At 43.2% G+C, this 16,120-nt stretch overlaps 1 protein-coding gene across 2 annotated transcripts in view; it reads left to right on the forward strand.

Moving 5' to 3' along the window:
* The first annotated feature begins 5,448 nt into the window (after window positions 1-5,448).
* Window positions 5,449-16,120, forward strand: part of LOC106562216 (E3 ubiquitin-protein ligase NEDD4-like) — a 53,287-nt gene continuing 42,615 nt past the window's right edge. Inside the window, exons 1-5 of one of the 2 annotated variants that reach the window (XM_014126944.2) lie at window positions 5,449-5,594; window positions 6,185-6,253; window positions 8,220-8,293; window positions 9,757-9,835; window positions 9,925-9,963. In XM_014126944.2, coding sequence (XP_013982419.1) covers window positions 6,206-6,253; window positions 8,220-8,293; window positions 9,757-9,835; window positions 9,925-9,963 — 240 coding nt within the window. In that variant the 5' untranslated portion in view covers window positions 5,449-5,594; window positions 6,185-6,205. Of the gene's footprint in view, window positions 5,595-5,972; window positions 6,254-8,219; window positions 8,294-9,756; window positions 9,836-9,924; window positions 9,964-16,120 lie in introns of those variants that run through there. The other variant, XM_014126943.2, reaches the window with a different exon arrangement.

Below are 16,120 nucleotides of genomic sequence, written 5' to 3' on the forward strand. Positions count from 1 at the left end.
GTTTTCCCTTCAATATGTGACCATGACTCTGGATTGGTCAAGGACTGGATCTCCGTCACTCTGTTCGCAACAAACTGTTTCCATTTCTGAGCTGAGCTGCAAATCCAATGCAGCACGATCCTCGAGTTTGTCCACATTTTGATTTGTTTTTCTTCCATTTTCAGTGTGGTCATCAGATTGTTTGCTAGTCTCGCTCCAATCACAGCTCCCATGAGTTCCAGGCGTGGCAGCGTCATTTTCTTGAGTGGGGCTACCCTGGACTTGGATGCGACTAGACTTGTTGTTTCCCGGTCTTGTGATTCACCTTGCAAGTAAGCTACTGCACTGTAAGCCCTTTCACTTGCATCACAGAACACGTGTAGTTTCAGGGTGTGGCTGTTCTGTGGCCGCATGTCTGTTCTGTACCACCTTGGTATGGTAAGCTGGTGTAACTGGGGTAGTTCTGAACACCACTGTTGCCATTCTCGTGTCAGATCAGGTGGTAAATCTTCGTCCAAGCTGAGTCCCCTCTCCCACATTTCCTGGAACATGCACTTGATCCTGATGGTGAAGGGGGTCAGGAAACCAAGAAGGTCGAAGATACGTGCAGACGACTGCAGAACACTTCTCTTTGTGTTTTCCTTTTGCTTTAGAATGCTCAGTAGCGGCCTGAGGTCAAACACAAAGTCATATGTTTCCGGTCTCCAAACTAAACCTAAAACCTTCAGCACTACTCCTTGTGTTTCTAGCGTCAACGGGTGGTCAGATGTCATACTCTCCTCCCATTTTATTTTCAATTCAGGAGAGTTGGTCATCCACTTGCAGAGGTCCATGCCTGCAATCGACAGCATTCGCTTTGCAGTTGTTGTCACAAGGTAAGCCTCTTCAACATTGCGTGAACTTGCAATGAAGTCATCTACATAGAGTGACTCTCTCAGTATCTCTACAACTTCTGGTTGTTCTGTTTCATATTGTTTCAGGTGCTTCCTGATTGTAGCTGCCAGCAAGAATGGACTTGGGGAAGCTCCAAATACCACTCTTTTCATCCTCAGCACACGCAGCTCCTCTTCAATTTCTCCCCTTGCTGGGCCTGTGAGCCATAGAAATCTCACGGCGTCTCTGTCTCTCTCTGCTAGGGATATATGCAGGAAAGCCTTCTTGATGTCTGCCATGAATGCGATCTCATGTAGTCTGAACTTTATCAGAACACTGAGCAGATCCGGATTCAGGTTCGGTCCTGTGAGTAGACAGTCATTGAGGGATGGACAGCCATCTTCATGGGACGAGGCATCAAACACCACTCAAAGTTTTGTCATCACCTTATCTTCTCGGAGTACTGCATGGTGAGGTAAGTTGTATTTTACGTTGTCTGCGCTTGATGCGTTGTCCTTGGGCACGTCCTCTGCCATATCCTGTTGTAAGTAGTCCTCTACTACTTCGTTGTATCTGCTGTACAATGTCACATCCTTCTTCATTCTTTTCTTCAGACCTTCAAACCATTTCTTGGCGATTCTATAGTTGTCTTGGAGTTCTGGCATTTCTCATTTCCATGGCAACTCCACGTGGTATCGCCCATCTTTGAAGGTGGTTGTTTCTTCGAACCTCTGTAGAGCCTCGGTTTCCTCTGGGTTCTGTGTTTTCTCGCTTATAATACCCAGAGACTCAAGCTCCCAGAATGCATGCAGTTGTTTGGAGACTAGTGTGTCTTCATCAAGTGGGATGAACATGCAGGTTGCCTCGGCGACACTTGACATGGACACGGGTCCCTGCACCGACCATCCAAAGGTGCTCTCTAAAGCAACCAGCGTCTCCGTCAGTCGCTCTACTCTGCCTGATACTATCTGCCAGTAGTAGTCTGCTCCTATCAGGACAGAGAGTACAGGATCATTGTCATCTCCTGGAAAGTCTGCGAGCTGCAGTCCCTTTCTATTGAGCTCATGTTGAATCTGTTCACCAGGAACCTTCATCACAGCTGTGCACACTTGTGGGGTTTCAATTGCCTCTATCTCTATTCTCTGCTGTTTGTCCCAGACATTCTCCAAGATGACTTTCACTGTGTTGCGTTGGGGCGTTGCTGGAGCAGAGGAGCCAAACGTGTGAAGAGTGAGTGCCTCTTGTCTGATTACTGGTAGCTTCAAGCCCTTCACAAGGTTTTCATGTATGAAGCTTCTCTGACTGCCTCCATCTAGTAAGCAATGAGCTATCTTCCTGCCCGATGGGCCTTCTACCCATGCCGCTTCTAGCAACACAGTGTTCTGTCCATCTGGATCCATCTTCACTGAATGGGGAATAACTGAGGAAACAACAGCATCTGCAGAAACAGTAGAGGGTTGCACCTCACTCCTCTTACCGGTACACACAGCAATGCGATGTCTGCTTCCACATGTTGCACATGACACATCCTTGACTTTACAGACTTTTGCTATGTGTTTCTGTCCTAAACATACAAAGCATCTTCCCATTTTCTTTAGTTTCTCTTTGTGTGCAGCAATATTGTGGTCAGGGCAATTTTCTGATTTGTGGTCTGCACTGTCACAGAATAGACAGTTTTGTTCCTTTTGGCTGGCTGTATGCAGTGCCGCAGCAGATGGCATGTTGGGTCTTTTTGTTTTCATTTCATTGGAGGAGCATGACTTGTTCCATGGTTTGCTCTCTTTCTGTTGGTTGCCTCATCTTGTCATTTGTAGCGCTCTCTCCCTGCTCTGAACCTCCTTCTGTAGGAAACTGACGATCTCAGTCACTTTCCATTCATCATCTACTCCCATTTGCCGACTATAGTAAAGAGCTATGTCCTCTGGAATCATCTGCAGTAAGATTGGGCATAGTAGGCTTCCATAGGTTTCTGACACTACACCCAGTGATTCCAAGCTCCTAATCTGAATTTCACATTCATCATTTAGCTGCCTCAATGCATTTAAGTCACAGGATTTCTTCACAGGAGTGAGATTCAGCAGCTTTGACATGTGAGCACTAATCACAAGATCTTTCCTTCCAAATCTGCTCTTGAGCAGAGCGATTGCATCATCATAGTTACTGTCTGTTAACATCAGTCCTGCTACTGCCTTTGCAGCTGGTCCAGTGAGATATGTTTTCAGATAGGTAAACTTCTCTTTATTACACAGTGAATCATTGTTGTGAATAGCGGTCTCGTACTGGCTCGAAACTCCTGCCACAAACTGACATCTCCATAGAATTTTCCAATAATCAACTTTGGTAGCCTTACTGATTGTCTCTGTGATCTGTTTGAGTTAGCGTCACTCACCCGTGCTGGTAGTGGATTGAGGTCCTGTTTTTTCTTTATCACTCGTTGTACACGGCTCTTCAGCATGATAACGCGCTCTTTGTAATCCTCCGTGCATGCAATCTCCACCTCCAATCCGTCCAATGGCGTTAACTGTTCAATTCCACGATCAAGTTCAAACAAGCTGTCCTCCTTAGCTGATAGCAATTCCAGCAATGTACTCAAGTGATCGGTATCCGAATTTGACTGGGTTATTTCCACATCAATCTGATTCAAAATCCGTGTTGTGGCACCTCGAATGGTACCCCGCTTTCGTCTCATTCTTTCTGCTTCATGCCGACGTTCCTCCTCAGCCATTTCAGCGGCTTCATCCCTACAATCTTCGTCGCAGCTCATACTTTTCCCGGGTTTCGGCACCAAAATATAGAATAACTATCTTCAAAGTAATGACTCGGGACGTCGGGTTTGAAATAAAAGCTTCTTTTAGTAATAATATTGGTTCACGTTACATTTAACAACTTTAGATTCTACAAAACAATAAAAGTAAGTTGCTAGCGAAAAGTCAGGATAATCACTTGTCACTTGACATAACTGGCGCGATCTCTCTCTCCTGTCGCAAGGCATTCTGGAACTTGCAGTCAAAAGCGTAATTCAATACTAACCAATACAACAAAATATGTATGTAGTTCTCAAAAAACTGTAAAGAAAATATCTTTAGATACAGCTCAATGAATTAACTTAAACATTAACTCTGTAACACAAAGTTACAACACAGACAATACGCCCTTTAAACAGCACAGGTCCTTGGACTAAGGAGTAACGTTAGGCTCCTTTAGTCCAATATTGGGCTTGGTTCAGTGTTACTTGCCTCGAAGCGAGCATAAAAGGCATTTAGTTCATCTGATAGGCCTGTGTCAATGGGCATCTCGTGACTGGGTTTCACTTTGTAATCCATGATAGTTTGCAAGCCCTACCACATCTGACGAGCCTCAGAGCTGGTGTGGTAGGATTCGATCTTAGTCCTGTATTGACGGGTTACCTGTTTGGTGGTTTGTTGGAGGGTGTAGCAGGATTTCTTAAAAGCGTCCGGAATAGTGTCCTGCTCCTTGAAAGCAGCAGCTTTAGCTCAGTGCAGATGTTGCCTGGAATCCATGGCTCCTGGTTGGGATATGTACGTACGGTCATTGTGGGGACGACGTTGTTGGTGCACTTAATGAAGCCAGGGACTGATGTGGTAAACTTCTCAATGCCATCGGATGAATCCCGGAACATATTACAGTCTGTGCTAGAAAAACAGCCCTGTAGTACCACTTCTGTATTGAGTGCGTCACTGGTACTTACTGTTATTTTTTTATTTTTTTTGCTTGTAAGCAGGAATTAGGAGGATTGAGTTATGGTCAGATTTGCCAAATGGAGGGCGAGGGAGAGCTTTGTATGGAGTAAAGGTGATCTCGAGTTGTTTTCGCCTTTAGTTGCACAGGTGACATGCTGGTAGAAATGAGAACAAATGGATTTTAGTTTTCCTGCATTAAAATCACCGGCCACTAGCACCGCCTCTGGGTGAGCATTTTCTTGTTGGCTTATGGCCCTATACAGCTCATTGATTGCAGTCTTAGCACCAGCATGAGTTTGGTGGTAAATAGACAGCTACGAAAAATATAGAAAACTCTCTTTGTAAATAGTATGGTCTACAGCTTATCATGAGGTATTCATGGCGAGTAGAACATTGAGACTTCCTTAATATTAGAGATCACACACTAGAAAAACCAGCTCCAGTTATATTGTCCTTGTTCAGTCATGACTCAGAGAAACAGGACATTACAGTTCTTCAGATCACGTTGATAGGGTAGTATCAAACAGGGATCGTCCAGTTTATTCTCCAGTGATTGCATGTTCGACAATAGAATGAAGTGTAGAGGCGGTTTATCCACTCGCTGACGTAGTCTCATCGTATCCCGCAATCCAGCCTCTATAATGCCGCCTTTTCCTTTTTCGAGTGTCAGGGACTTGGGCCTGGTCCGAAAGAGCATTATGTTCTTCGCTGCCAACTCTTTGAAGTGGAAATCCTCATCCAAATCGAGGTTAGTGATCGCTGTTCTGATGTCCGAAAGCTTTTTTCGGTCATAGAAAACGATGGCGGAAACATTATGTACAAAAAAAGTTAAGATCAGCTCAAAAAAGCCCAATTGGTCAGGAGCCGTGTAAACGGCTGCTCTTCCCTCCAGCGCCATTCTAAAAAGGTGGAAGACAGAGGGGCATACTTTATTCTACTTAGCTATCTGTGTCTCAGAACACCTGTGTGTAAACGGAAGATGGACGCAACAAAGGTGTTGTCACAAAAAATGCTGTTGGCTGTAACTGTTAACGGTGTACAGTAAGTGTTTATTTTGGATTTGTGAAATTATTTGGATGTGATATGAAAGAGAGCTTTATGTTTATAGAACTGTACCGCAATTGACAATCAACTCCTGTTTAGATGGAGTATTTGGCTGTTTTGCTGCCAGAGCCAGTTCGGCTCTGAACAGAACATGTAAGGTCCTTGGACTATAAGGAGTAAAGTTAGGCTCCTTTTGTCCATATTGGGCTAGTCTCAGTGGTTTGTAAAATTATGCAACATTACAATATTTGAAATGGGTACATTATTTGTCCTGGTCTGCAATGGAAGTGAAGATGCAAAACTATTAATTACAACCATTTGCACTAACCACCGGATGTTATGTGATAGCTGTTTTGTGTCAACTTTTAAAAGAATTGTACATCACGTTCTCGTGAAATTACTACGTAGGGGTGGAGGAGTGGTAGCAAAGGAGTCAGGATCCTGTTGGTGGAGAACGACGCACGACACATTTTAACATTTTAACTAGAATTGTGTTTGGTACAGTTCATTAGTTGGTGAAAGGTGAATTGGTGGAAGAGCACTTACAGCGTTATCATTCTGTACATTTTATTTTAATCGAGCTACAGGACAACTACGGGGCTGAGGATATGAGTATGGCCGCACTTCCCGAGGTCCGCGGACTTCAGACTGATGAGGTAAATATTTAGCTAACGCTAGCTAATTAACTAACTGGCTACGTGGGCAGATACATTCCGTTATATCCAAGTGTTTAGCTAAATTGTCATTATATTTCTTTGGGTATTGTCAACCAAGCTGTCAGAGTTGGACAGTCAAGTCCTAACATACCAATATCTATTTTATCGAAGCAACGTTAGCCAGCTAGCTACCTAACATTAGTTAGCATGTGTAACAATTGACAGTTACTGAGTATGTCATCAGCTATCTGGTAGCTGTCATCGTTGTATAGGCCTACTGTTGATCAATTAGCTAGCTAACACAATTTTTTTGACAACCTATAGATAATACATTAATTGAATTATCAACTAACTATGTCAGTTGGCTATAAACTCGGAGAGCATTGCCCAAAGGAGTAATGTGAGTTATCACATCATTAATGTGGCCTAAATTGATCTTGAATGTTTGAGATCAAATAAGTATCCACGTGGAAAACCACACTTTATATACCTGTGAGTCATTTACAGTAAGTGACATTTATGTAGCTAACATCATTAACCTGATATCTACAGTGTTGCATTTGGGAAGTATTCAGACCTCTTGACTTTTTCCACATTTTGTTACTTTGCCTTATTCTAAAATGGATTCCAAAAAATGTAAACTCAGCAATCTACATACAATACCCCATAATGACAAAGCAAAAACAGGTTATTAGAATTTTTTTGCAAATATATTAAAATAAAAAACAGAAACCTTATTTACATAAGTATTCAGACCCTTTGAGGTCGTATTTTTTTTCGGTAGCGCTCAGAGTCAGCAATGTGTCGCGGCACAGATCTGGGGAAGGGTACCAAAAAATGTCTGCAGCATTGAAGGTCCCCAAGAACACCGTGGCCACCATCATTCTTAAATGGAAGAAGTTTGGAATCATCAAGACTTGTCCTAGAGCTAGCCGCCCTGCCAAACTGAGCAATCGGGGGAGAAGGGCCTTGGTCAGGGAGGTGACCAAGAACCCGATGGTCACTCTGCAAGAGCTCCAGAGTTCCTCTGTGGAGATGGGAGAACCTTCCAGAAGGACAACCATCTCTGCAGCACTCCACAAATCAGGCCTTTATGGTAGTGGCCAGACGGAAGCCACTCCTCAGTAAAAGGCACATGATAGTTTGCCAAATGGCACCTAAAGGAATCTGACTATGAGAAACAAGATTCTCTGGTCTGATGAAACCAAGATTGAACTGTTTGGCCTAAATGCCAAGGGTCACGTCTGGAGAACCTGGCACCATCCCTACGGTGAAGCACGGTGGTGACAGCATGCTGTGGGGATGTTTTTCAGCGGCAGGGACTTGGAGACTAGTCAGGATCGAGGGAAAGATGAACAGAGCAAAGTACAGTGATACTTGAAAACCTGCTCAGGACCTCAGACTGGGGCAAAGGTTCACCTTCCAACAGGACAACGACCCTAAGCACACAGCCAAGACGTCGCAGGAGTGGCTTCAGGATAAGTCTCTGAATGTCCTTGAGTGGCCCAACCAGAGCCCGGACTTAAACCCGATCTAACATCTCTGGAGAGACCTGAAAATAGCGGTGCAGCAACGCTCTCCATCCAACCTCGCAGTGCTCGAGAGGATCTGAAGAGAAGAATGGGAGAAACTCCCCAAAAACAGGTGTGCCAAGCTTGTAGCGTCATACCCAAGAAGACTCGAGTCTGTAATCGCTGCCAGTGATGCTTCAACAAAGTCCTGAGTAAAGGGTCTGAATACTTATGTAAATGTGATATTTCAGTTTATTTTTAATACATTTGCAAAAATGTCAAAAGAACTGCTTTTGCTTTGACATTATGGGGTAGTGTGTGTAGATTGATGAGGGGGGAAAAAACGATTTAATATTTTAGAATAAGGCTGTAACGTAACAAAATGTGGAAAAAGTCACTTTGCATTGTAAGCAGCTAATAATGTGATTTATGTCCATATTGTGTTTTTTTTCCAGAATGAGGCTAGAATTCTGAGAGTGAAAGTCATAGCTGGAATTGGTTTGGCCAAGAAAGATATCCTTGGAGCCAGGTCAGTCTTGATTTTGAGGAAAATATGTCTTCAAATGTATAATCCAATCTATCAGTATCACTTAAACAAATTCAGGAGATTATTTTTTAATGGTATTATAGCGAATGGTGGGATAGAGAAGTTAACCTCATATTAGCGAGGAAGGCTTCACTGCCCCCTCCGAACACAAAATCCCGTCCCCGTGTTTTGACCACTCATACGTCCCGCCTTACATTCTGATGCAATCCCAATTCTGACACCAATTTAACGAACAGCAATACAGGGAAGCGAACCCGGGTCATTGGTGTGAAATGCAAAAACCCTATAGATCGCACCCAGAGGGTTAACCCTCTTGGTTGGAATTGTAACCAGGCTCATATTAGCGAGGATTGCTTCAGTATCTTTGTATAATTCTGGTGTCTCATGTTACCAAAATACGTTGTCCTATCTTTGGTACACTCCCTTTTTAGGAAACTCATGCTTTTGGCCATGTTATACCATAAAATATTAAATTCTGATTTTACATGATCCTTAGTGTGGACTGTGGACCCTTCCTAACTTATTGGATTCCTAAATCATCTATTACAGTTCTATGTGCTGTTTTGCCCAAAACACATCTAGAGTTTATAAGCAGGTCTATTGCCCCAATCATTTTACACATCTACCCACTTCATTATAAACAGCAAACTGATTGTCAGTTTATACTGTAAACACTTGGTAATGAACCCATGTGTGTGGAACTTTTTTTATTTAGTCAACATTGTGGACCTAGTGGTGTGCATGTGCATACTATACTATATGGTTGTTGAAGGCGCTGTGCATTTAGAAATACAAACTTATTTGCCTAATACTTATTGAGTACTATCAATCAAACTTGAGCGCAAAAACCTGAGACTTGCAAAATCATCTTCAAAATGTGCTGTTCCACAGACGGAAAATGGTTGCTGTGGTCCTGTTTTGCATTGTTGAATGGAAAGTTCAGCACCATAGCAGTGGGTTGAAAGACGGCCTTGAAGACACCTTGTGTACCCACTTCAAAATATGATATTCTTATTCATATCAAGTAGGCTTATGTCATCTTCCATGCGTTCCTTAAATTGTAATTTTTTCCCTTAAACTCTCTGTAGACCGTAATGTAACTGTCCCGTGCAACCTTAAGATGGCGCTATAATCAGGAGTTCTGTGCCCTTGCATACAGTAGATGCTCCAGAATCTCCAGGCTCCTTTCCCCTAAATAGCCCACCATCATTTCCCCTCAAGTCAGTGCTGCCGAATAAACAGTTTTTTTCTTCACATGTCCATTGTAAAAGATCAGTAGTTTTTTCAGTGCAAATATTTATGGTTCTGATGACATTGGTTTGTGCTCCATATGGCCTGTGGGATAAAACTGTTACATGCTGAGATGTTCCCTCGTTTGATCTTTGGGCACACCAAGGGACAGATAGACATCAAGTTGAGTGTTGTCTTTTCATTTTCTATCACAGTGATCCGTATACAAGAGTGTCCCTTTATGACCCTGTCAATGGAGAACTAACAAGTCTTCAAACTAAAACAATTAAAAAGGTGAGTAGCTGCGCTAGCTGAATAAGTACAGAGCATTTGTTTGTTTTGTAAGTATCCTATTTACATTTTAAATGTATTGTCATTTCCAGACATTGGATCCGAAGTGGAATGAGGAATTCTTTTTCAGGGTAAGTCAAATGTATGGTAAAAAGAGCATTGTGAATTCTTGTGAATGTGTGTGTAGTTGCCGTTTTACCCAGGGCTCTGAGAACATTTAAGACTCAGCCTTTCTATTTTTTTTATTTCTCTCTCTTTATCTCATCTCTTTTTGCTGCATGCCTCAATGTCGTATGGGCAATTAACTGGAGCCTTATTTCCTAGCCCTAATGGCTCAGTAAAATGTTCCCTATTAGTGTTTGAAGCTGCTCCAGATTCTCACTGGGAGGTTAACATTTCAAAAACAGCAAGTTAAAAGTCAGAACGCAAAACATTTTATGTTCATGTCTGCAGACATGGGTGTTTAATTATTATTTTTTTTTAACAATCTTTACGGGTGTCTGTACATAATGAGCACCAACAGGAAGTCCTCCACTGTGTTGGGCATTGTGATTGGTCAGTAAGACCCACACAGCATCTTGTGAGTATTGTTGCCCCTGGCTCCTATCTTGGGCATGTAAACACAGCTTGATTAAATGTTGAACTGAGGGTGTGAAACAGAGCCTCAGTGAGTCAGCTGGTGTTGACGTGAGTCCTTGCTCTGAGGTTTTTGTGTGGAGAGCTGCGTATGGCAAGGTCCTTCTGTCCTGATTGTTTTTCATTAGGTTGATCCTCTACGGTGGAGGAGCAGACATAAATATTCACAACCCTTTTTTAGTAGCTATGGGAGCACAGATATGAATTTGAATTGTTAGTGTACCTTGAGACCTGAAGTTCAAGGGCACAATTCAAAAGCTGGAACTTTTGCTGACTGAGGTTGAATTCGTTATTTCAACAAAAATACTTTGAGAAGAGTAGGTTCTTTGGGTGGTGGTTTTCTAAGCTTATTGTGGTTGCAAAAATGAAATCTTGATTGAGAAAACCACATTTTCTGCATGTGGAGAAAAAGCAGAGAGCTGGGTAACTTCTACCTGCATCTGGTTGTACCACATAGCAGGAGACTTGGCCCATCTCGCCAGTAGCCCGAGGGAGATATTTGAAACGTTTTCATTTCTCTGGCCCTGGACATTGAGCAGGAAGCTTTTGTGTGTGTGTATATATAGTTGCAGACATTCACAAAAATATCCACTATGTTTAAGCCTTAGACACTCATTAGCCATGTCTAGAAATGATGGCAGTGTTGCACAATGTCTCATTGCCCTGGACAATGATTCAACACTCTCCCAGTCATCTGAAATGTAAAAAAATTCACGTCACCATGCCAGTTGTGATTTCTCCATCTCCTACAGTCTATTCAGGGCTTTTCTCCATCATGGTTTCTTGGTACAGTAAATCATTACCATAGACGTATACAGCTGTTGTAACACTAACAGCTCCCTGCACTTTGTAGTACTTGTCCCTATTGTGAATATTATTATGTTTATACCTTCCCTGGAACTCTATATAGAACCTTCTTGATAAAATAACGTGTTCAAACCAATGTGAAAATAGATTTTTAAACACCTGATTCCCTAGCCTATCTCTTATCTTTATCTTTTGATTGTTCTTTTGAAGTTAATCATATCATAAAGTAAACAAGTTATATTTGACGAACGCACTCTCCCATATATTCTACAGGAGTTGCGGCCTATTTGGCCCACCTTACCAACGTGGCCGTGTCAGTAATGGCTTCACTTAGCAAGAGGGCCCATTTTAACAGAAACACATTTCATTTTCCAGTGGTCATGAAATGCCTGGGGAAGGTGGCTTTAGTTACAATGCCCCTGTGCGCCCCTTCCCAGCTCTGTCAGGTGGTTTTGTGACATATTTTAGTTATAGATCATTCTCTCTGTTTTAAGCATTGAGAGGAAATACACCTATGTTTTGATTTGTATAAAAATTGTATTGTTAGTTGTGCTAAATGGGATGGGTTTTGTAATTAAAGCTGGGTGTCAGCAGATGGAGGATCCAATTAGCTTTCATTAGTCCAGTCAGCGATGGATTGAAATAGTAGCCATGTTTGGTACAAAACCTACTAGTTTTCAAGGACCTGTTTGTGCTTTCTTAGCCCTGTTGTATTCTGGCTGGTTGGCTATCTTTGCTTGTGAGTTGAGCTTGATTTTAGCTTTGACAGCTGACATTGATCACTAGCCATTTGTGGTGCTGAGGACTGCTATTGGTGCTTCCTCCAAATATCAATCAATCAATCAAATGTATTTATAAAGCCCGTCTTACATCAGCTGATGTCACAACGTGCTGTACAGAAACCCAGCCTAAAACCCCAAACAGCAAGCAATGCAGGTGTACAGTCGTGGCCAAAAGTTTTGAGAATGGCACAAATATTAATTTTCACAAAGTCTGCTGCCTCAGTTTGTATGATGACAATTTGCATATACTCCAGAATGTTATGAAGAATGATCAGATTAATTGCAAAGTCCCTCTTTGCCATGCAAATGAACTGAATCCCCCAAAAAACATTTCCACTGCATTTCAGCCCTGCCACAAAAGGACCAGCTGACATCATGTCAGTGATTCTCTCGTTAACACAGGTGTGAGTGTTGACAAGGACAAGGCTGGAGATCAGTCTGTCATGCTGATTGAGTTCGAATAACAGACTGGAAGCTTCAAAAGGAGGGTAGTGCTTGGAATCATTGTTCTTCCTCTGTCAACCATGGTTACCTGCAATGAAACATGTGCCGTCATCATTGCTTTGCACAAAAAGGGCTTCACAGGCAAGGATATTGCTGCCAGTAAGATTGCACCTAAATCAACCATTTGTCGGATCATCAAGAACTTCAAGGAGAGCGGTTCAATTGTTGTGAAGATGGCTTCAGGGTGCCCAAGAAAGTCCAGCAAGCGCCAGGAGAGTCTCCTAAAGTTGATTCAGCTGCGGGATCGGGGCACCACCGGTACAGAGCTTGCTCAGGAATGGCAGCAGGCAGGTGTGAGTGCATATGCATGCACAGTGAGGCGAAGACTTTTGGAGGATGGCCTGGTGTCAAGAAGGGCAGCAAAGAAGCCACTTCTCTCCAGGAAAAACATCAGGGACAGACTGATATTCTGCAAAAGGTACAGGGATTGGACTACTGAGGACTGGGGTAAAGTCATTTTCTCTGATGAATCCCCTTTCCGATTGTTTGGGGCATCCAGAAAAAAGCTTGTCCGGAGAAGACAAGGTGAGTGCTACCATCAGTCCTGTGTCATGCCAACAGTAAAGCATCCTGAGACCATTCATTTGTGGGGTTGCTTCTCAGCCAAGGGAATGGGCTCACTCACAATTTTGCTTAAGAACACAGCCATGAATAAAGAATGGTACCAACACATCCTCCGAGAGCAACTTCTCCCAACCATCCAGGAACAGTTTGGTGATGAACAATGCCTTCTCCAGCATGATGGAGCACCTTGCCATAAGGCAAAAGTGATAACTAAGTTGCTCGGGGAACAAAACATCGATATTTTGGGTCCATGGCCAGGAAACTCCCCAGACCTTAATCCCATTGAGAACTTGTGGTCAATCCTCAAGAGGCGGGTGGACAAACAAAACCCCACAAATTCTGACAAACTCCAAGCATTGATTATGCAAGAATGGGCCGCCATCAGTCGGGATGTGGCCCAGAAGTTAATTGACAGCATGCCAGGGCGGATTGCAGAGGTCTTGAAAAAGAAGGGTCAACACTGCAAATATTGACTCTTTGCATCAACTTTATTTAATTGTCAATAAAAGCCTTTGACACTTGTGAAATGCTTGTAATTATACTTCAGTATTCCATAGTAACATCTGACAAAGATATCTAAAGACACTAAAGCAGCAGACTTTGTGGAAATTAATATTTTTGTCATTCTCAAAACTTTTGGCCACGACTAGAAGCACGGCGGCTAGAAAAAACTCTCTAGAAAGGCCAGAACCTAGGATGAAACCTAGAGAGGAACCAGGCTATGAGGGGTGGCCAGTCCTCTTTTGGCTGTGCCGAGTGGAGATTATAACAGAACATGGCCAAGATGTTCAAATGTTCATAGATGACCAGCACGGTCAAATAATAATAATCACAGTGGTTGTCGAGGGTGCAACAGGTCAGCACCTCAGGAGTAAATGTCAGTTGGCTTTTCATAGCCGATCATTCAGAGTATCTCTACCGCTCCTGCTGTCTCTAGATAGTTGAAAACAGCAGGTCTGGGACAGGTAGCATGTCCGGTGAACAGGTCAGGTTTCCATAGCCGCAGGCAGAACAGTTGAAACTGGAGCTGCAGCACGGCCAGGTGGACTGGGGACAGCAAGGAGTCATCAGGCCAGGTAGTCCTGAGGCATGGTCCTAGGGCTCAGGTCCTCCGAGAAAGAGAGAATTAGAGAGAGCATATTTAAATTCACACAGGACACCGGATAAGACAGGAGAAATAATCCAGATATAAGACTGACCCTAGGCCCCCGACACATAAACTACTGCAGCATACATACTGGAGGCTGAGACAGGAGGGGTCGGGAGACACTGTGGCCCCATCCGATGATAACCCGGGACAGGGCCAAACAGGCAGGATATAAACCCACCCACTTTGCCAAAGCATAGCCCCCACACCACTAGAGGGATATCTTCAACCACCAATTTACCATCCTGAGATAAGGCCGAGTATAGCCCACAAAGATCTCCGCCACGGCACAACCCAAGGGGGGGTGGCGCCATCCCGGACAGGAAGATCACGTCAGTGGCTCAACCCACTCAAGTGACGCACCCCTCCTAGGGACGGCATGGAAGAGCACCAGTAAGCCAGTGACTCAGCCCCTGTAATAGGGTTAGAGGCAGAGAATCCCAGTGGAGAGAGGGGAACCGGCCAGGCAGAGACAGCAAGGGCGGTTTGTTGCTCCAGTGCCTTTCTGTTCACCTTCAGACTACACTCAAACATAGGACCTACTGAAGAGATGAGTCTTCAGTAAAGACTTAAAGGTTGAGACCGAGTCTGCGTCTCTCACATGGGTAGGCAGACCATTCCATAAAAATGGAGCTCTATAGGAGAATGCCCAGCCTTCAGCTGTTTGCTTAGAAATTCTAGGTAGAGTAAGGAGGCCTGCGTCTTGTGACCGTAGCGTACGTGTAGGTATGTACGGCAGGACCAAATAGTAAAGATAGGTAGGAGCAAGCCCATGTAGTGCTTTGTAGGTTAGCTGTAAAACCTTGAAATCAGGCCTTGCCTTAACAGGAAGCCAGTGAAGAGAGGCTAGCACTGGAGTAATATGATAACCTTTTTTGGTTGTAGTCAAGATTCTAGCAGCCGTTTTTAGCACTAGTTTCTGATTTTTGCAATGTTACGTAGATGGAAAAAAGCTGTCCTTGAAACAGTCTTGACATGTTCGTCAAAAGAGATCAGGGTCCAGAGTAACGCCGAGGTCCTTCACAGTTTTATTTGAGACGACTGTACAACCATCAAGATTAATTGTCAGATTCAACAGAAGATCTCTTAAGTAGAAATCAGAAGCTTGAAGCTGGCCTGAGTTTATCCGCATAGACAACTCATGTTTTATAGACCCCTCAAAACATGGCTGGGCTCGTTCTTACTCAAATCTGGTCATGACTCAATCATGACTCAATGCATAAACACTCACCTTATTAAATAAAGGTAAAATAAAATGTCTACTTTTCAACAACAACAAAAAATTCTCCCTTTTATCAATTTTCGAGCAAACGCAATGAGCAGCAGCTACGTTTGGTTACATACGGACAGTTAGTGGAATTCATGTGAGAGAGTAACGGTTAATGTGATTGGCTACCTGTATTTGACATGGTGTTGTTATTTCGCTGAACACTGGATGGTTTCATTTTATTTTTGGCAGTGAAACGAGGCTACTCAGGTGAGGAAATAAACCTCACCCAAATGTATAGCCCCGTTGGAAAATATAAATGGACTGTTTGAAAATGAAGAAATTTTAAAATTAAAAAAAAATTAAACGACGGCATTGCGTACCCCCGACGGCATTGCACGTACACCTGTTTGGAAATACCTGGTCTAGACAATAGGTACAATAGGACAAAGGGAAAGGTAGGCCATTGCTCAGTGGACCAGACTTCATATGGAGCTTCTTTGTATTCACTCTTTTAAAATGGCTAAGGAGGACCAGAAAATATATTTTACTTGCGAAAACATCCCAAGCACTTCCTACTGTAAACTAGGCAAGTCAGTTAAAAACATGTTCTTATTTTCAATGACGGCCTAGGAACAGTG

The sequence above is a fragment of the Salmo salar genome, chromosome ssa11, assembly GCF_905237065.1.
Source record: "Salmo salar chromosome ssa11, Ssal_v3.1, whole genome shotgun sequence".
Classification (NCBI taxonomy): Eukaryota; Metazoa; Chordata; class Actinopteri; order Salmoniformes; family Salmonidae; genus Salmo; species Salmo salar.